At 40.7% G+C, this 20,571-nt stretch overlaps 1 protein-coding gene across 4 annotated transcripts in view; it reads right to left on the bottom strand.

The window, feature by feature from the left end:
• grin2db (glutamate receptor, ionotropic, N-methyl D-aspartate 2D, b) overlaps positions 1-20,571 on the bottom strand; it is a 92,223-nt gene that overhangs the window by 45,178 nt on the left and 26,474 nt on the right. For 2 of the 4 annotated variants that reach the window (XM_008431538.3, XM_081597207.1), the window contains exons 2-5: positions 10,144-10,483; positions 9,641-9,847; positions 6,561-6,827; positions 1,586-1,914 (exon numbers count right to left, since the gene is read on the bottom strand). In XM_008431538.3, coding sequence (XP_008429760.1) covers positions 1,586-1,914; positions 6,561-6,827; positions 9,641-9,847; positions 10,144-10,431 — 1,091 coding nt within the window. In that variant the 5' untranslated portion in view covers positions 10,432-10,483. The remainder of the gene's footprint in view (positions 1-1,585; positions 1,915-6,560; positions 6,828-9,640; positions 9,848-10,143; positions 10,484-20,571) is intronic. The other 2 variants (XM_081597208.1, XM_008431540.3) reach the window with 2 other exon arrangements.

Consider the following 20,571-nt stretch of genomic DNA (forward strand, 5'->3'; position numbering starts at 1 on the left):
CATACCTGTTGTAAGATTAAACAAAGCTAAAAATAATCCGGGATGCTAACGAGGGCCACTAGTGCAACCTGTTAGAGTCTGTTGCTATGTGTTTGTACAGCCTATAAGGAATTTATTAAAAGCCCCTCATTAATATACATGAGACATGGTCCGCTTGCTACAGATGCTACGGTAATTTTGCCAACTCACAACTACACGCACCAACATCATCTATTTTGCATGGATGATAGCCAGCCCCAAATTCAGATATCCCCTGTGTGCCTGCTCCCTGACACTGAATCTGCTAATTCCACCCATATATCTCCCGGCTAATTCTGGCCATGAACCAAATATCCTCTCTGAAAAATTTCACCTTATGCCACCTCTATTTTTGTTTCCTCCTATTTAACATACTTAGTCTGGCGCCTGTAAGCTATCTTTTACAGTAAATTGCAAAAGTGTCCAGATGCCTTCAACTGTTTTGCATTTTATCACAAAGTTCAACATGTTCTGCTGGGATTTTCCTGAAACTTTTCGGTGTTTTCCCTGGTTCTACACACCTGAATTACATCCTCGGCATGTTAAGTCCTTCATCTGGGTTTTTTGGAGTTTCTGACAAAGCAGATCTGGTTGAATTGTGATAAATGCACTTGAGAAATAAAGGAATAAATCATAACAATGCTGCCTACTTTGTCCAAATGACAGTGGGTTTGCTGAAGCAGGTGTATGATGGAGTCTTCAACTCCAACTCCATGGTGATAAGCAAACTGCAGGGAGTCCTGATGCTTACAGAGTCTCTACAGGACCTTCAAGTTGAGGGATGTCGTTGATGACTGACGGCTGCGTCACTGATTAATGCTCCGTTTGTCTGGCCTGTTTAGGTCCGCCTGATTTGGTTGGTTTGCAAATGTGCAATACTTTTTTCCAAGCGTGAAATACTCAAAGCTGGATGTTGTTTTATACTTTTGTCCCTATTTTAAGCATCACTGCAATTTCCTGCCTGCTGTGTTCCTTGGTCATTGTGACGCTTTTTCTTCACTGATCTTCTCTGACAAAACTTTGAGACCTTCAGAGCTTAGCTGGATTTATACTGAACATAAAATTAAAAAAAAGTTGGGTTACACTTTGTAATCAGATCACTTTTGAAGGCAAAAATTTTGGATTCGATGTAATTTAGGGATGCAAAACACAAACCCGTGCAATAATTTTCATATTTCATCTTAAAACCAATTTCTATTCAAGATTAAAACAATTTATGTTCCCCTTCCAATTATGCAACGTTTTTTTTGGTCTGTCACATGGGTCTCAAACTTCAAACCTCTTGGACAATTTTAAGATATGTTAAAGGTCCAAAAACATCTACCACAAATGGTTAAACTGGTCCCTCAGCATGCGAGCAACTTCTGCAGATTTATGACAAAAGCAACATTTTTTAAATTCAGGTGCGTCAGACAGAAATACGTCTAAAAAATTTTTTTACCTCTAGTCAATAAAATACTTTGATATTTGCAGATGTACCGTGATGCAATGTGAAAAGATTCAAGGGACAGAAAAGCTTTATAGATCACCTGATATTAAGTCATTAATTGAAAACTTCCTGTTTTACCTCATCCTGCTTCGCAGCCTCTGGGTCTGATTGGCATCTGTCATGCATGTGGTGACAAAGTTTGGCCCGCCCGTGCTTCCATATTCCTTGCGCATCGCCACCGCTCCGTGAGTGAGCACAGACACACCGCGAGCGATCCTTCGGCGAGGCTCGTCCCTCCAGCCCTGGGGCCGAACGGCAAATAACGCCCGAGGCAAGCTCTCCATGCCCAGACCCGAGAGAGCGGGGCCCACTGCGAACCACATGTGTGAGGCCCCGGCCTGACCGGCAGCCCAGGCAGCACGGAAGACCAGCTCAGCCTCCTCCTGAGAGCAGTACAGCAGGCGCACCTGGAGGAGAGAAGGGAGGCAGGGAGGGAGCGGGAAAGGGGGAAGACACACACACACATACACTCCAGTGAGATAAGGAGGGGAAAGGGAAGACATGGAGTAAGACAGAGGGAGGGAGAAGCAGGGAGACAAATAAAGAAGCGGAGAGGAAGATGAAGATGGAAAGAAAAAGCCGTATCAACCAATAACAAGAATGCTGCGGGAGGTATAAGGAGAGATAGCGGTAAGGCGATGTGATAAGGTTTATGGAAGTCGAGTGTATGACTTCAAATGAAAAGCGCGCACACACAAGCAAGTCTGACTGTGTGGCTGTGTTTGCCAACCTGGAGGTATGAGAGGCAATAGAGGTCAGTGCCTAATGAGCTTAGACCTGATGAAACAAGTTACAGTAATGAATAATAAAAACAGGATCAAAACAAGAAAGGGAAAACGAAACGAGTGGAGGAGCAAAGAAATACGAGTGGGAAAGAAAAGACGGCGAAAAGACTAAGCACATGAGAGGGAAGGATGGAGGGAGGAGAGGTTAAACTGTAAAATATGTTTTTAAAAGCACATTGGAGGAGAGACCTGTGGACAACAGAGGCAAAAGGAGCAAAATGAGCAGATCGGGGGAAGAAGTCAGAGATGGGAATACCACTCCTCAGAGATCAGAAAGGGGAGATGGGGGTAGTGGAGAAAAGCAAAGGAATGCATATTTTTGTGAAATCAGCGCCTGGAGAAATAGAAAATATTTGTAATAGAAAAGGGAGGAATGATTGAGGTCTGGAGGTAAAGAGAGAAAAAAAATATTAAGAGGCAATAAATAGACTACACTGTCTGTCTCTCCTCATCTCTCCAGCAGAGAGATCATCCAGCATCCAGAGGGTTGAAGGAAACACAGAGAAATATGGGGCTGCGGAGAGAGATGGGAAAACCACAGCTAAACTAAATGCTACACCCTTTTACAAGTCGTGTTTCCCCAAGTCTGAGTCAAGTCTTTAACGTGCTGGTCCGAGTCAAATTTCATGTCTTTCAGGGGAAATTTCAATTCAAGTCCCAAAACTCTTTGTGGCAAATTCAACTTAGGTTTTCAGTCAAATTTAACTTTGAAGTCCAAATCAAGTTGCTTCAAATGTTGCACCCCGACTCCAGGGCAAAACTCAAGACCCTAATAAATGAAATAAATATTATTTTGCCAAATGCATGAGATCCAGTCTGCCTATAATGTTGCATTGCTGTGTATTATCAATTCAATTTTCAGACATCCGTTTAAAAATGTTATTTTTTTATGTTTGTAGAGATGAATGCTTTAATACTTGGAAATACTATCTATGAAGAACCGTTGAGTCTTTGTGTTGTCATAGTCAACACTTGGGTGTTCAAATTATCCACCGCTTCATGTTTAGAGGCTTTCCTCCTCCTCAAACCGAGTCTGAGCATTTGCTTGATATAAATATGCATTTACAACTGCTGTTGACGAATGTAAGCAGTAAATATTTCCACAACAAATCACGCTGCTCTTTATGTTTAAATTACAACATAAAGAGCAGCGTGATGTGGTGCACGAATGAGAGAATGAAGAGTTTTAGAACAGGAAGTCTTCTTTGCAGTGATATTAGTATAGCAATGTTACATTAACATGTCAGACATTAAGTTGGGTTCATTTTGTCTTTAAACAACCAAAAGTAATTTATTGCAGTTATTGTGATCAGTTTTTAAAATATCTGTGTCGCTATTCTTGTGAATCCACAGCTAACAGATTATCAATTGATTGTACATAGCAATCAGCGGAAATATACGTCTCACCTGTGGGAGCTGCTGTGTGAGGCTTCAACACACATATGCTGTAGTCGTGTCTCAAATGTTCACATTGCTAGTAAAGTCAAATCTCAAGTCTGTTTTGGCAGCTTAGATGCGATTTGAGCTTAAAGAGGAACGCGCATCGGAAGCGCAAGTTGACACGCATGAGTCGAAGCGTTTGACAAAATTTAGAAGCACCTTGCTGAAATGCATGAAAAAAACCCAAACAGATTGCTGTACTACATTCACAGACGGTTTTGTCAGAAAAACATCAATGCCATTGAAGAAAACATGTTTGAAAAGGAACATCAACTGGTGACCACACATCACCACGGTGGGTTCTTCATTTTAAAATAAGACATTTGATGCCTCCCAGGTGCATTTCCCTTAAGCTTGAGACTTGAGTCATAATCTCTGCTATATATGCTGAGAAATATCCAAAAGAACGAAGGGAGGAAGTTCATGAAAAATATGGAGTGATAGAAAATAAAGCAAAGGAGGACCGAAGGACAAAAAGAGAAAGACGGTTCTTTTCAAGCGCTGGAAGGTAGCCGGTCAGAGATATAGATGGAAAGCACTTTCTGAGAATTGTGCCTTCATTGAATTTTGAACTGTAATGGCTTGGCAAAACAATTCTGCCTGTGTGCCAATAAACCTCCAGTAAATTAGGCATGGACCGGGAGTGACAGAGTGGGAGGAGAGAGGAGGGAGAAGGAGGGCGAGAGACAGGAAGAAAGAAGAGACAGAAGGGAGGAACGAAGGAGAGAAATCAGACTTATAAACAGACACACGCACTACCGAAAGATGGGGAACAGAGAAAGATGGGGACACGGGGAAAAAAACAGAAGAAATACAAACGAGGCAGACACTGGAAGAGAAAATGGAACATAGGTAGTGGAGGAATTGAGAAGAAACTGAGCCACAGACCTGCATCAGGTCATCTACAATGTAGAAGACATTACAAAAACCGCAGCACAGAGAGCATGAGAAACAAATATATGCAGCATCACTACTCCATCAAAAGCATCGTAAGCCCAGTAGGAGGAGGATGGCTGTGAAAGGCAAGTAGTTTCCATAGTTAGGTCTTTGTATGGTCAAATCACTGCAGGCATTATGTCGTTTAAACAACGATCTGGCATCGTGGAGCCTAAGAAATCCAATACACGTGCGCACAACTAACACAACGACAAGCAGAGATGCAGTGGCCATGCCGGGACATTAGCGATGACATTGAGACCCAGACTAAACCGAGCCAACAGAGAGCAGAGCAGAGCCTGTGGCAGGGAAGACATGCAGCGTGCACGGAGTGAACTGGAGGAATGAAAGATGGCCATGCTGAGATAAAGGTGCAAAGCAAAGCAGCTGAGGTTACTGAGGCTTGTCTCTAGGCAAAGAAATGGAGGAGGGGGAGCCAGCGAGGTAAGGTGAGAGAGGAGGGGGGGGAATCTGAGAAGAAAAGCACAAAAACACACGATGTAACCGAAAATTTGAACAGCGGGATCAAGGGGAGTGAGAGTGGAAGCCAGTTTTTGGTCAAAACAATAACAAATAAAGGAATTTAAGGGTAAAGAAGTTGTTTGTGGGTGAAAAGGAAGCAGCAATACGAGTGTGAAAGAAGAAGTTGAGGAGAGAACAAGCAAGCATAAAGTTTAAAGGAGTGAAAGAGTGCAGGAGTAGAAACCAAAACCCCAATTCATTCTGATCACATTTTATCAATCATTCACTTGCATGGGTCAGTTTGGATTACATTTACCGCATGAACTTAGAAAACAAAATCAGACAAAATGACATTTGGATGTCAAAGTGTCAGTTTAGTCATTTCAACATGGAGTTACTTCTTTTATCTTATTAATTGAACACATGAGCTAAATATGTTCATGTCACAAAAAAATGTGCATGTCAGGAAGGCCAGAAAAAAATATTTTGAGCGCTTATAGTTCTTGAGGGACAATCAGAATTAGTGGGTCAAACATTTAACCCTCTCACGGTCTCACGGTCACAGATTTCATGGTTGTACAACGAGGAAGCAATATGGGTGTTCCATCGGCCTGTCAAAAAAACATTGTAAAAGCGAATGCAGGGTCAGTGCGACCCCACTGGGACCGTGTTCAGGGTAACAAAAACTCACACAGCGTCCACTGATCCTTCATAGGACTGTGGGAGGGTTAAAAATATCCTGAGATGAGAAATGGATCTCGAGGTTCTCTGATAGGTGCATCAGAACCTTTAATTCAAAGTCAAAAAAGTAAATAAACAGCATTGCCAATCTTTTAACAGTTGTATAATCTTTTTTTTTTTTTCAGGAGTAATTTTAATCTTTTAATCTTAAGGAAAATTCAAAATTCTAAATCACATCTGTGAAACCATGAGTGTCTCCTCAGACCTAAAGCAGCCAAAGAGTGACATCACATCAGGTCAGAGGTTATGAGATGAAAGTCATGTCTCAAATTAAAGTGTTTTATTTAAGCCACTTTCTTTCATCTTTCTTTATTTGTATCTTTTGCAGATCAAAACTGACAAGTGAGAACGAGCTTGTGAAACACCGGTATACACCAAATGTTTTTTGTTTTTTTTAATCAGCTTTAAAGCTTCCTTAATAATGGGGGATCAGGAAATCAGGGGAAAATCAGACTGACTTGTGGTTTTGGTTGTTCTTCTGTTGTTCCCTTCGTGCCATGGCAGATAAAAAGAGAAGAACAGAGGGATAGAGGAGAGAGGGGAGAGAGAGAGATGGAGAGGCAGAGGGAGAGACGAAGAAGGAAGGAAAAAGCTGGGAAGCCACCTGTCCGAAAGGGGGCCCCCAATGATTGTCGCAGCACTTCCTCCCGTTTCCTCCCTCTATTCCTCCTCCCTCCCCCCTGTCTCACCTGCGCCTCGTTCTCCTTCAGCAGCCTGCGCGTGCGTGCACCACCAGGGTCGTCGGTCACGTTCAGGATAACAACACTCTTCTTCTCCCATCCGATGAACGAGCCGTCCGTCAGTCCCTCCACCACGGACAGGAAGTCCTGGTAGCCGTGGTGACGCGTGGACACCACAGAAAAGGCGGTCCAGTCGTATTCCTCCAGCACCTCGAAGATGACCTCTAACTGGAGCGCAGTGGAGGAGCTGAACTGGAGAAAGATGGAACCTGTTTCCTGATTTGGGGAGGAAAGCAGCAGATGTGGTTCAGCGTGTTGATGCAAAATTGATCCTCTGTGTCACAACTGAGAAATTAAAACACTTTGACTACGAGAGAGTACAATGCTCTGAGCTTCTATGTCCTTATGCACAATTAATGATGAGCATCATGAGGCTTTAAGTTTCAATGCAGCAGCAGCAGCATTTGTAGAGCCGTAGGGCTGATACCAGGCTGTAGAGTAAAGTTTCCTCTGACGTTCAGATGAGAGCGTTTCTAAAAAGTCAGCTCAGGGGTGGCTGGGGTTGAGAATGAGCATTGAGGTACATCTTCAAAGGAAGTTTATCAAAGTGCTACAACTTAGTTCCTCAAGACTAAGGACTCTTAGTTCCTCAAGAGTCAATGGCTATTCTAAAAATCACAAATGTGAAGCTCTTTGTTCCCCTTTTTACTCATATCTGATGATGTAATACAGCACATGTTTACTCTGATACGCACACAAATAAATCCACAAAAATGTACAGGACACACACGGCGTCCTTGTCCTCTCCTACACGCTCATTGCCTCCCTACCAGCAACATCAGAGGCGATGTGACAGCCCCAGTTGGTGCCATTTACAGATCAAACAGCAAAGAGTTTTTGCAGATCAGTGAAACTGACCTTAAGCGTCTCCCTCCATCCTGTTGGCACTCATTCTTCACACAGGTTGTACAAAATCTCATGAGTTTGGCAGCTGTTGCAACAACATGAGCAGTTCTGTCTTTAACTTTGTTTCATTTTGTATGTAGAACGCATTGGTCCTGATTCACCAGTAACCTGTTTCTCCACTTCAAACTCATAAAAACTCTTAAACTTTCTAAGTTCATTGCAACGACAAGCACTGAGGCAACCTGGTCATATTTAAGTGCAAGCATATATTTTAAAAAAAATACTGTCATATGTAAGCAGCAGCTATTTGTGAAAGAGATGCTGAGACGCAGCAGCTTGCAAGCACAAAAGGTGAGTTGAAAACTATCTACCTCTTGAACTTTTACTTCGTTTTTCTTTTGCTTTACAGCCACAAATTTCATTGTATTGTATTTGATAAAACATCAAAATTATTTTACAAATAATAAAACAGGATTGCAGGGTCCTGAGCCATGGACCTCTGCATCTCCTGCAAAGAATCTATGGATCTCCTGGCTGCTTGATTACTACTTTAGAAGGCTGTTAAGCTGAAAATTATGAAATGTTAGGTTTTTCTCAAAAATTCCCCAAATGCCATTAATAATTTTGACCGTGGTAGTTTTTGGGGTTTGTGAAAAACTTTATGCAAAGTAAATTAATGTAAGAATAAAAAATAAAATATAGGATGTTTGGAAAACTGCACTGAAAAATCATTGATATGTTTACCAGCATTTGAGAAACTTTTTGAAAAAAGCTTGAAATTTCACATGGGGGCTAATAATTTTGACTTCACCCATAGCTAAAATAAAAATACAAACAGGTGAAGGAATTATTTCTGTAGGAAGTTTATGACGAATTTAGTACTCTTGAGAGAGAGAAAAAAACCCATAAAAAATGTAAGTTGTTCTCCCATTTCAATATTATGCTCCTCTTTGTTTTGACCCATCTCATGAAATCCCCATAAAATACCCCTCCTATTATGTTGCGGGTCAAATTGACCCGTTTTAAAGTTTAAAAATATTTTTAAAATAGTTGCAAGTATTTTTATTGCATGAAACTTTTTCTATTTGTCTTAATAGGTGAACTCTACATAGAAATTGAAAATGTATTCATTTTACACATCTGCAGCCCCCCCTGCGTCTATTTGTTACATTGATACTGTTCGGGTCAATTTGAATTTGGCAGTCAAGTTAAAGTGCAAAAAAAGATTAAAAATGTCCAATTCTATTTGTTTCCTTACAGCTATGAACCTTATTTCACCACACACACACACAAACACAACACAACACACCACACACACACAAACCCACTTTCTCCCTGCTCTCTTTACTTCACAATGAACTGCGAGAAAGCAGGTGTTCATACAACTTTTGACGGGAACCTATTCTGTTCCCGTGGGTAAACTCCACCCACACTGAGTTGACACTCAGTAGAAGTGGAGGAAAACATAAATACTCTCTGCGTGACTCATTTATCTTGATTTTAATTGGCGGGTCAATTTGACCCGGAACAGTATGTGTGTCTCAAGTGCAATTATAAAGATCACCCTTTGAAAAAAAAAAAAAATGTAATATAAAAAATTTACCAAAGATCACTTTCAAAGAAATTATTGTTTTTTGTGTCTAGGTTTTTTTCAGTGGACATAAAAAATGTAAATCCCATTTTTTATGTCCAAATGAGTAATTGAGTAAGTTGTCGTCATTAATCCTTAATTTCTGAGAAATAAAAAAACATAATTGCACAAATTTTGATTGAGATGGTTAGTATTAGAGTAAATAATCAGATAAAAAATTTTTTTGGAGGAATGTTTTGGTTTCTGACACTATTGCATGATAAAACTCTCCCCGGGTCAAATTGAACCACAAACATTATTGCTGTACCTCAGAAACGAACGTAATAGGAGGGATACATTTAGATTTTTGGCTCTATTGGCACGAAATGTGAGAAAGTTCAGTGAATACTTTTGGAAGGCAATGTAATACCAGATGTAAAACAGATTTTGTGGCTTAGACTCCTCACCGTTTCCTAACACTTCATACACCTAATCTCACTGAATGGTTTAGATGGGGGGGGAAAAACAAAAAACATTTGGAACTTTGTAATATTCTGCATATATCTCAGTAACACAAATTCCCTCTGGACGTTCCCAACCTCACTTCTCCTACCTGTGGCATCCTCCCCAGCCCTGCTCCCCCGCCCACAGCCACTATAGGCAGTCCTGTTTGTGCAGAGACAAACTCCAGCATGGGGGCCAAGGGACCCCAAGCCGTCCGAGGGGGCCTCTCCTCTTCATAAACCAGACCCTGCAGGGGCCTCGCCGCTAACAGCTCACACAGCTGGGACAGCACCGTCTTAGGGCTGCTGTCATTCACCTGAGAGATGAAGGGAGGGATGAAGAAAGGGGAGAAAACAGGAGACAAGTCGAGTTGGCCATCCAGGACAGGGAGTGTTGACAGTGTGTCATTTATATTGAAGGTGTCTGTAGCATGTATGACATGTTTCACTAACAATACGAGATATAGTCAGGGAATGGAGGCTGACACCTGCTCGTTCAGCGGGCCTTATACAACGGGAATGTGCTGCTCATTCAGCTCAATAAGTATAAATAATGGATTGTTATTCTCCACCTTGAAGTAAGGCTGAGTGAGCAGAGGACACAGTGTCTAACCTGAAGCCAGATGACGTTAGCAGAGCCCCACTGGGTGACCACGCTCTCCCCCAGGGAGCCGTATACCCGTCCGAAGCCGGGGTAGAGCACCCTTCCCCCCGGCCCCGCCACCGCTGCCTCCGCCTGCACCGTGGCACCGGCGTGGATCACGGCAATGTTGAAGTTCATCACGGCCCCTGCATCACGCTCCCGCGGGCTCGGCCGGAGCAGGAGGTGGGGGGATGCGTCCACCAGACCTGCCCACTCTGCCAGGACCAATAGGAGAGAGAGAGTAGGTATGGCGACCATGGCAACCTGCCGAGGGGGGGAGGCAGATATATATCGCACTTAGAGAGGGTGCCTGAAAACAGAGAAACAGCAAGGAGAGAAGAGGAATGAGGTAAACCATAGAAGAAGAAAAAATCAAGAGGAGAAAAGATTAAAGTCTTTCTTTTTATTCGATGCCCAATACAGAGAACATCACATCAGAGAGAATAAAGATGTCTGAAGAAGGAAGCAGAACGACACAGAAAGAGAGGTGTTCTCAGAGTTAGGAGGAAAAAACTGATGAGAGACAGCATGAAGGCCAAACTGTGTAAGAAATACTTAATCTAATCATGGGATAAAAAGGGTTGGCATTGGTTTGGCCAAAGGAAAAAAAATAAAAAAAGGGACAAGGAATATGGGAAAGCAGGATGGGTGTGTGTGTGTGTGTGTGTGTGTGTGTGTGTGTGTGTGCGTGTGTGTGTGTGTGTGTGTGTGTGTGTGTGTGTGTGTGTGTGTGTGTGTGTGTGTGTGTGTGTGTGTGTGTGGAGGGGAGCAGGGGCCAATGGAGGGACTGGAAGAAAGCAAGTCAGGGAGAAGATGAAATGGGTGCTATTTAGGCTGCAGGCTGAGAAGCAACAATATGAGGAAAAATAGAAACAGGCTGTTAGAGTAAAAGAGGGGGAGGGATTTAATAGCAGACAGAGACAAAGATGGGGGCGGAAGTAGTTATTGTGCAATTAAGATCACTTTAAACACACTCATCCTCACGCAGACGCATGCATATACACACACACAGGGAAAGTTTTATTTTAAAGATTTTGTGGCACTCGTGGCCTTTATTTGCCAATTATTGGGCAGGAAAGAGGGTTAGAGAGAGAAAGAGGGGGGGGGGGGGGAGACATTCAGGTAATGGTGGGAGAGAGTCAACCCAGAACAGGTGCACTGAGAAGTGACAGCCTCAGTACACCCTGCACCCACTCTACCAACTCAGTTCAGGGTTTTTTTTAAATCAGGTTGTGTTGAAAATGCTCTGCAAGGTAATGTGTAACCAGAAACAAAAAAATCTCATTAGGACTTCATTTAGTACAAATGCAGATTAGTTATTAATAGTTCAATTATGTAATCAAAGTTAAATATGGTCCGCTGATGATGATGATCTTCCATTCTGATAATGTGAAACTTTTCCAGTCACAGCAACAATCTGACAGGGAAGTAGGGCATTGTGAAAATCAATAGAGTTCACCTATATCACTGTTTTTGTTGCTTTTTACTACTTCCAATAGTTATGTTGACTGGAGATGCTTCATATTTTTCAGAGCAGTGATCTTTTGTCTCGGAAAAGCAACAACAATGACCCCGAACATGGAAGTCTGTCTGTGTCAGTCGGAGCTTGTCAAACATCCCGAGTTATGTTTTCAATATGGCTGCCGCTGAGCGAATACGATGTTATGAAAGTTGAGTGGAAAAACATTCGTAGCACTTCAGTTGTTTCATGTGCTGTTAAGCCAGTTACACACAAATTGCCGAGAAAACTGAACAACTACTCATTATTTTCCTTCAGTGTTTGAATGTGTAAAAGCTAGCAAAACATATTGCTTATTGCTAATGTGTAATTACACATAAATAAATTGCAAATTTTTTCTGTTTCTCAAATTACAGTACAAACGCTCTAAACGCGTGTCGTTCACTGAGCCCCAACCTTCAAGACAAATTGAGTGTATTATTAAGAGTCGACCTTTTTAATTCCCAAGACCTCAATCGTGTTTGGCTGCAAGTGACTTTGCTTCGCAGCAGCTGAAAATTTAAACACTTTACAAACCACCCTAAATTTTTAAACTTTGACATATGTTGTCACTTCTAAAACACTGCAGCTTACCCCTGATCTTAATTGTCATGTCTCATCAGACTTATAATTAGACATTTATGTAATTATATCCAGTATAAAAAAAATAAGGTGTGTAATTTTTTGCTGTTTTTCCTCCTGTTAATTTTTCCTCTAAGTCAATGACACTTGATTTGTCCTCATGAATTACATGCATTCAAGCTGCCCTTTATGTTTTTAAACTCTCTTTCTTTGGGCGTCCTAGCCATGCCCCATTTGTAAATGAGAAGTTGTTCTCACACGTTTTCTTGTTAAACAGCCTCTAGATGCACAGACAGTTACGCACACAAACCATTTATAAATAATAGAATTAGACTAAAATAGAAGCGATACAAATAAAGAGTCAGTTAGAACCATAAGAACCAGTTGTTCTAAGGGACCTGAGCCAAAAGCAAAGTGTTCCGGTTCAAAACTGATTTTTCATCACTTCTTCATAACATGTGTTTCCTGGAGGAAGATTATTGTTGGTACACCTCCTCCAAGCTCAACTTTCTGAAGATTCACCAGCTATTCAGGACTAGCCATTTGTAGCAGACTATGAAACCAACTATAATAGATTTATCCTTTATTTTCCTGCCAGTTTTGTTGGTGGCTTGAGCTTGGCTACAATTAAAACTTTATACTACAACCGCCAGTAAAACAAGGAAGTTGTAGTATAAAGATTTACTTTGATTGCTAATGGATATTCATCTTTAGCTTGGGCTGTTTTTTTTTTTTTTTTCTGCTCACCACTGCACCTATATATAGTGGTACATACCCAAAATGTTCATTTTAACCCACAAGAAAACAGGACCATTCCTGAAAATGGTGACAGAAGAAACTTAATTTGGAGGAGCCACCAAAAACTTTGCCTGCTTGCTTCCTTAACTGCCAACAGAAAAGCCCAGAGGGTAAATCCTCACCTCATGTTGTGTTTTGGGTGTGACGGGCCTTATCGTAAGGACTACTGAAAGCACATCAGGTAAAATTTTCCATGACATCAAGATCTTTTCATCCTTGACTGCTTCTAAACTTAGCACAGAAAAAACGTCAAGCAATTAATGTGCTCTCAGCAGATTTAAAAGTCTCACAGAATAACTCAAATTAAATTAGTTTTTGAAGCTTCATATTGTTTCAGCTGCATAACTGCAAGTTCTCCCTGGTTCTGTAATACAGGAGCAGCCAGCTTTCAGTATTTGTCCTGACAATGACTGATGATGCGTGGCATTAAGGCGCTAACTGGGCACTGCCTCTGCTTTGAAGGACACATTTCCCCCAAACTCACTCGAGATTTTCTCCCCTCTCCTTTTTTAAGCATTTGAACAAAGACAGATGTCAAAAAAAAAATTTTTTTTCCATCACATTTTGATAAAAACACTAATCCTTATCATATATGAAAAGCTATGTTCCAAAATGCAAGAACCAACTTCGTAAGCGCATACCGTGTGTGGAGGAGTTATGATTTTTTAAATTTATTTATTTTTATTAGCATCCACCCCAAGCTATGTTTTCTATGTCTGAGCAGGTTTGCGGCAGCATTAACGGACGGTGCGAGTCGGCACGAACCAAACAGGATCTGTCACAGCTAATAATGCCAAAACATCAGCCTTACACTTTTCGTGCCAATTCCAGTTTTGACACAGTGTGTGCCGCAATTCCATGTTATGCAGATTTATGTGCTGCCAGAATACTTGCAGATGCAAACACTCTGCTTTTATCTTTGGGTGAACATTATTTAGAGAGGACAAAGGATGATGTGACCCAGAGCAACATTACCATGAGAAAGCAGTCCTTTTAGCGGTTCTCGGTTCAGAGCCTGAGTAATGGTTGCGTCATCCACTAGCTTGTTTACAGTCATTTTGTTCGGCCTTATTCGTCAACCAATAAACGACTAAGAACAGATATCATTCTCAGCCCCACAGACATTTTTACACCGACAGGCTTTTAAGTAGACTTCTTTATGTATTTGGAGTAAATTCTTGTTTTTACGTTTGTATAATTGTGACGCCCTTGTCTGTCATAGGTGCTATATGACTCAATTATACTTACATACTTATTGATTTTACATCTAATGTAAATGATCAACTAGAATGAAGTTCATTGAAAACACAATGTCACCGCAGAACACCTACAACACAGACAAAATCTTACAAAATAGTCCAAATTACAGCAATGATGCCAGCAGTCTCTCCTAGCCAGACAGCACCCAGCACGTACTAATACCTCACAAAGGACAGAGCTCATCTTCTCATTGTTAAGGCTCAGACTTGTACCACTGCATCCTCATGCGTCCTGACAACAGTATAAAAAAAATATCCTCATTTATCCCTGTATGTTTTAATGTAAATCCTTCTGGTTTTCTATGGTAAGCAGCTAAAATCATCCCCCTTTCTCTCTTGACCACAGGAATTCATTATACTAATTGTTCAACAAGTGTCAAAATTTGTTCTCTAAGAGTAAGTGGTGAAATTTTGCCTTTGAGCAAAATACAATGAAACCTCATCCCTCTAACATTCCCAGGTGGGGCCGAGTGAACCTCCTCCTTCATGCGCCGTCTCCAAGGGGTCGAACTGACTCAGCACGCGCTTTTACAATGTTTTTATTTTTTGTTTATCCTTTTTTGTGGTTTCAGGAACTGACAAGACACCAACCAGCCTGTCCTGCCACCTGGTCAGTGCACCTCTGAATTTGTGCAACTGAAAGCAGATTGCGTGCCATCTTTCAATCAAAATGAACTATTTGGAAAGTATTTCTGCAGGTCCGGTCTGCCTGTATAGAATAGTTCACAAAGGTTTGCATCAAGCATAAAAGCCTCTTTCCACACAAACCTCTTAAATTGCGACTATAATTCAGCCTTTATTAGTGCATAGGAGCAGATTTGCATCAGAAGTTTTTAGACGGTCTTAGCTTCTCCATAGGTTATATGAGGAGGACACTAAATGAAGAATCCAGAAGTTATCTGGTGCTGCTGAGCAGCACAAGCTTTTAACAGAGCCTCCCTTCAAACATCCTAAAATATCCATTTAATAAAGACTTTGAATAAACATTTGCAAGTTAAGTTCAGGGCAGCACTATGCCATGAAAGAAGCTGAACGACAGAGGGATGTGAGGGTTAATGCAGTATGCACAAACACCCCGTAACAGCTACACAGAGATAATGACTACCTGAGAGATAGCAAGGTTAATATGTGAGACACACACACACACAGACACAAAACACAGCACATCATTTTCAATTTATTTCTTGTGCCAACAGGCCTCCCTCCCTTTTCCTATTTTTTTCCTCACTTTCTTCGCCGCTCCCTCTGGCTCCCCGTATTCCCCATCTCTTCTCCCAATTTTCATGGCTTCAGGTACCAGACACAATTGTATTGATTAACAGAGGCCTGCTGTCTGACATAATATTCCCTACAAAGTCACTCTCCTGCATATTCCCTTTCCTTCCTCCTTTCTGTGTTTTCCGCTCCGTCTTCATCCGACTCGTCTCTCGCCGTGTCACACTCTGCCAATTCTTTGACCCTGATCAGTCTTTTCGACAGAAAAGAAGGCATGAAAAAAACGGAAACAAGAGGGCAAAGGGGTGGGTGAAGCTGGAACAAAAACTGACTGGAGGAATGAAAGATGGGGACAAGAGGGAGTCGTGGACTGAATAGAAATGAAAAGTACTGTAAATACCGGCGGTCTGAGTTAAGATGGACTGATTGAGCGGAGGGAAAAGAAGAGGGAAAATGGAGCTGTAGGTGGTATAAAATATGGTCGGGGAGCAAGAGGAAAGAAAATATTGATTGGTGGGATGTGCATACGTGTTTGGCCTAAACAAATAAAGTATCAAGCCGGCTGCTTTGAGTGACAGGACCAAGGAGGAGTGTGTGTTTGTGTGTGTGTGACAATAGGGGAAAGAAGAAAAAGAAGGTTGAATATGGGACGGCGGAAAGATACGAGTAGGAAGAACGTATGGGGGTGTGTGGAAAGATTGCGAGATGAAGAATTCTTACTGGAAAAGAATGAATAAAATAATAAACAAAAGAAGAAAAACAACAAAGGCTTTGCTGTTTTTTCCACTCTTTTTTTCTTCAACCATAAGAAAGATGTCGCATCAAAAAAAAAAAGAAAAAAAAAGACAGTTAAAAAAATAAATAAAGGAGCCAGAGATAAAGCTGGCGAAATGTGGCTCGTTTGGTGGAGATGTTTTCTGCTGAAACAAGCTCTGAGCCATTAGCTGTTAGGCCTGTCAGTGCTTCTCTCTCATGAGATGTTTACACTGCCCTCCTCAACCAGTGGGAGCTATTCTATAAAAGTTAGTCCTTCTGGAAGTGTCAGCAGTGCAGTACTTTATACCTACTTCTCCCGCAGTGTGTCTCATACCTGCTATCACAGAGGGCTCTCACTGTGTCACATCTCACTGAACAAAGTGCAAATAGATTACAGTTAAATACTCATCGAAATACGTGCTACTATAATGTTCTCTGTCTGTGAAGTTCTGCAAAGCAAATAAAAAAAAAAAAAGAAGAAGCACGGAATAGGAGCCCTTACACATAGAGGGGAAAAAGAAGGGCGGGAGTAAGAGAATAACGTTTTATTTGAGTTGCAACCATAAATGAATTCTTTGTTGAAATGCAAATGTGCTCATTTTAGTGTTTTTCTCTCCCTCTGACTCTAGAAATGATTCTCTCCAGTGCAGAAAGCCTCTTCTGAGCTGTAAAATATATTGTGAGAAGGGCAGCCTTGGGAAAAGCTAAAGGGAAGTCTTACTTGAGATCCATTAATCAAAAGGTGCATGGATTTCCCTATTAAAGCAATAGAGGTAGAGAATTTATTGGTGTAGAAAAGACAGTGCTTCATGAGGATCGGCGATTTGGAAAATTATTCATACCTTTTCTACGTTTCACTTTGCAGCTACAAGCTTCCCCACATTATGTTGGGGTTTTATCTAATAGAACTACGAAAGTAATATCCAATTGTTAAAGGGAAGGAAAAGGATAAGAATTTTTCCTTTTCTTTCCAAATAAAAAGCAGCCAAATTGCATGGACGATATCAAACTCCAACCGTGGTTATTGTGTTGCTGGAAACGAGCCTCCGTCTTCTTCTCACGTCTTTTGGATCCAACAGGTTTGCTTTGTTTGTATTGTAATATATTCAGCCTCATCCATCTTCTCATCGACTCTGACCATTTTCAGGTCCCTGTTAAAAAAAACATCATCCCAGAGCATGATGCTGCCACCAACTATGTGGCAACAGTGATTATTGTTTCCAACTACAAAGGCAACTGCACTGTTGTACTTTTAATTTTTTTGTCTGGCAAATAAAATTCCTCTTTTACTTTACAATTAGGCAACAATTTGTTTTCCCTTTATCACATACAGCATATGAAAACTATATCTCACTTGGAGAACATCTTATCACCTGATAATCAATAGCTTACGTTCATGTTTTTCTTGGAAGTTGGAAGGCGTCTAAATAAATATGTTGACTTTTTAAATCGGTCAGTTATTTTAATAGGCATCTTGCCCATCCGCATTTTATTTTTAATGTGCCTATTTAGTTTTCATTGTATTAAATGAGGAAAGCAGCATTTAAAGCACCTCCGAATCCAGAGAGCATGCATGCGACTGTTATAAGGACTAAAATTACCTTCAACAATATTTACTTAAAAACTTAAGAGCTGAAATATTCTTCGTCTTGGACAGAACTAATCAAGAAGATGAGTGAGAAACAGCCACACAGGCAGTCTCCTCGTTCCCTGACTGAGCTGCCAGCCAGTACTTGACAATCATCATGCATCTTATCATCTTCCCGATTTACTCCGCATAATGTGCTCACTTTGATTACAAATGATTACATATAGCAAGTAATGACCAGAGTGTGTGCAGCTAACTCAAAAGCTCTGCCACCAGCCTGAGAAATAATAAAACAAATTTAGCGGCTTTGGTGATGGGAAGATGAGTTGAATTCATCTGCATGTAAATAATAACATCGATTAAAGCAATGCAGTAAAAGGTTTTGCTCTGGAACATTTATCGAGGGATGTTTGGAAATGAAACATTTAAATTTACTGCAGAAGAAATTACATGCAAATAAAAACATATATCTGCATATTTTTGCAATTGTTTACACTACAGCTCAGTCCAAATCATACTTATAATCATGCAGCTAAAAAAAAAAAAAAAAAAAGCTACAACAGACTGCAGTCGTTTTTGATAAGTATTCAAGAAGGGGACTGAGGCTGTGGAAAACTGAGCTATAATATGGTGGAGGTCATCAAATTTTAAGATACATCTTTTTGTGCAAGCATGCTTACTGTGAGAGCACACAAGCACAGATCAACAACTGAAATAAACACAGATGGAGCAGAGATTAGAAAGCTGCTGTAAATACAGAGGCAAAGAAAAGGCTCATCAGGTGAAAGCTCTCTCATACAGCCAAATTTAGAAATCTGTTATACTGTCAGGTTTCCACTGTTATTCACACTTTGGTATAATTTATGGTAATTGTAAAAAGCAAGCGAGATGGTTCACTGTACGCCCGTATACATTACCAGTTGTTATGCCAACATTAGAGAAAAAAAGTGAGCATGCATTGGTATCTCTCTCTCTTGACCCTGAAGCATTTGGTTATATTTGCACAGCCTTTATTAGTTCATAACAGACCTGGCTCTGTGTAGAAAAGTAATTTCCCCTCTTGTAAAAGCTTAAGTTAACATAGCTTCACTTTTTGCAAAGCCAAGGTCAATTTCACCAGCCACAACCAGGCCACGCTACTGCCAGACCTACAAAGTTAAAGAAACAGAATCTGTCTGACAATACAAAAATCAACATATCGTGCCCTGATTTAAAGTCCTTCAAAAACAGATTAGGAAATAAAAGTCATTGACATCTATCAGCTTAGAAAGGGTTAAAGTCATGTTCATTATTCCAGAACAGGAAACGGACGAGCAAAAATGGCATCTATGGGAGAGGACTGGGGCAAAAATCAGTGTTGGCCAAAAATAACACAAAGGCCTGTCTTACATTTGCAGGAAAACATATCGATTTTCCCCAAGACATCTTGGAAAATATGACAACAATGAAACTTGTGAGAATGTGTACATTCTGTTACCTCTGCTGTGAGGTTGAGAAACACAGGCGTCTTTCCTACCAAACGTGTGATTATCTGAAGAGTCTTAGGTGCTTTGAGAACTGGGTAACATAGTGTAATTGTTGAGGAGAAGTCAAACTCTGAGGGTTAAGCAAGTTTGGGTTATGTGGCAGTCCAACACTCATATGTCATCTGTGAACGGTTAAAAAGAAGAAGGTTTGATGTGGCCTAGTCAAAATCTGGGCTTGTATCAAATGAAGATGATGCTAACTCTTACAGCAACATCGTTTGTGTGTCTTGCAATTTAATGATATAAATGACAATTTAGCATCTTTCTTTTCTTCTGATACAGTAACATCAGCAGCTAAACCAGGCTCTGGGATTTTGGGATTAGATTGTAAATTAGAGATATAAGAGAGTCACCACCATCACTGCCAGTGCTATGAAATGTACATGTTTCACAAAAGACATAGTAATGACTTGAGGTCTTACCTAAACTGTAGCGCTATGCAAACATTCTGTCTGCGCTGATGAAAATTCCCTCCCTCAAGTTTCACATACTTTGAGATAAATTCATTTTCTTTTACATTTAGATAGAGAACTAAGCTTTCAGCCTCAGAGGGTCAGACAATACAAACAAAATGGTAACGTCATTGCAAAGAGTACGTTAATATGTTCTGATGTCACAATGAAAACTTTCCATCTTTCATCCTAATGCACATGCTTATATAAACCTTAATAAATGACAAACACACAGACATGATCGGACTTGACGTTTTCATCATTGCTTCATGTTTGGATCCATGTAAAAAAAAATCATTTCTCAATACACCGACACGCAAGTATCAAGATCAGAATCAGAGTGACAGAAGTGTTAGAAACAGAAGGGAAAGTAGGTGTGAAATGCACTTTAAAAGTACCACATGACTAGGCAAGATGACACAATAAACAGCTAGATTTAACTCTAAGAGAGTCCAGGGTTGTACTTGTGTGCACTAATTACACTGTCAAAGACCCGCATCAAAACTGACTGAGCCTCAAAAATCAATCCTGTCAACCTGCAAGGTAGCTCTAACCTGTTGGGGTTTGTGTTTCGGATTAAATATCTTCCAATAGTAGTCTGTGTACTTAGCAGCCTGTTAGCTACAAGTACTTTTTTTTTTAAAGAATATTTACATGTCTCAGCTTTTTTATTTTTCAGTTTACCAGAAAAAGCTCTACAGTTTCTTCTCTTCTGAACTGATTC

This window comes from Poecilia reticulata, chromosome 16 (assembly GCF_904066995.2).
Source record: "Poecilia reticulata chromosome 16, P_reticulata-male-v2, whole genome shotgun sequence".
NCBI lineage: Eukaryota > Metazoa > Chordata > Actinopteri > Cyprinodontiformes > Poeciliidae > Poecilia > Poecilia reticulata.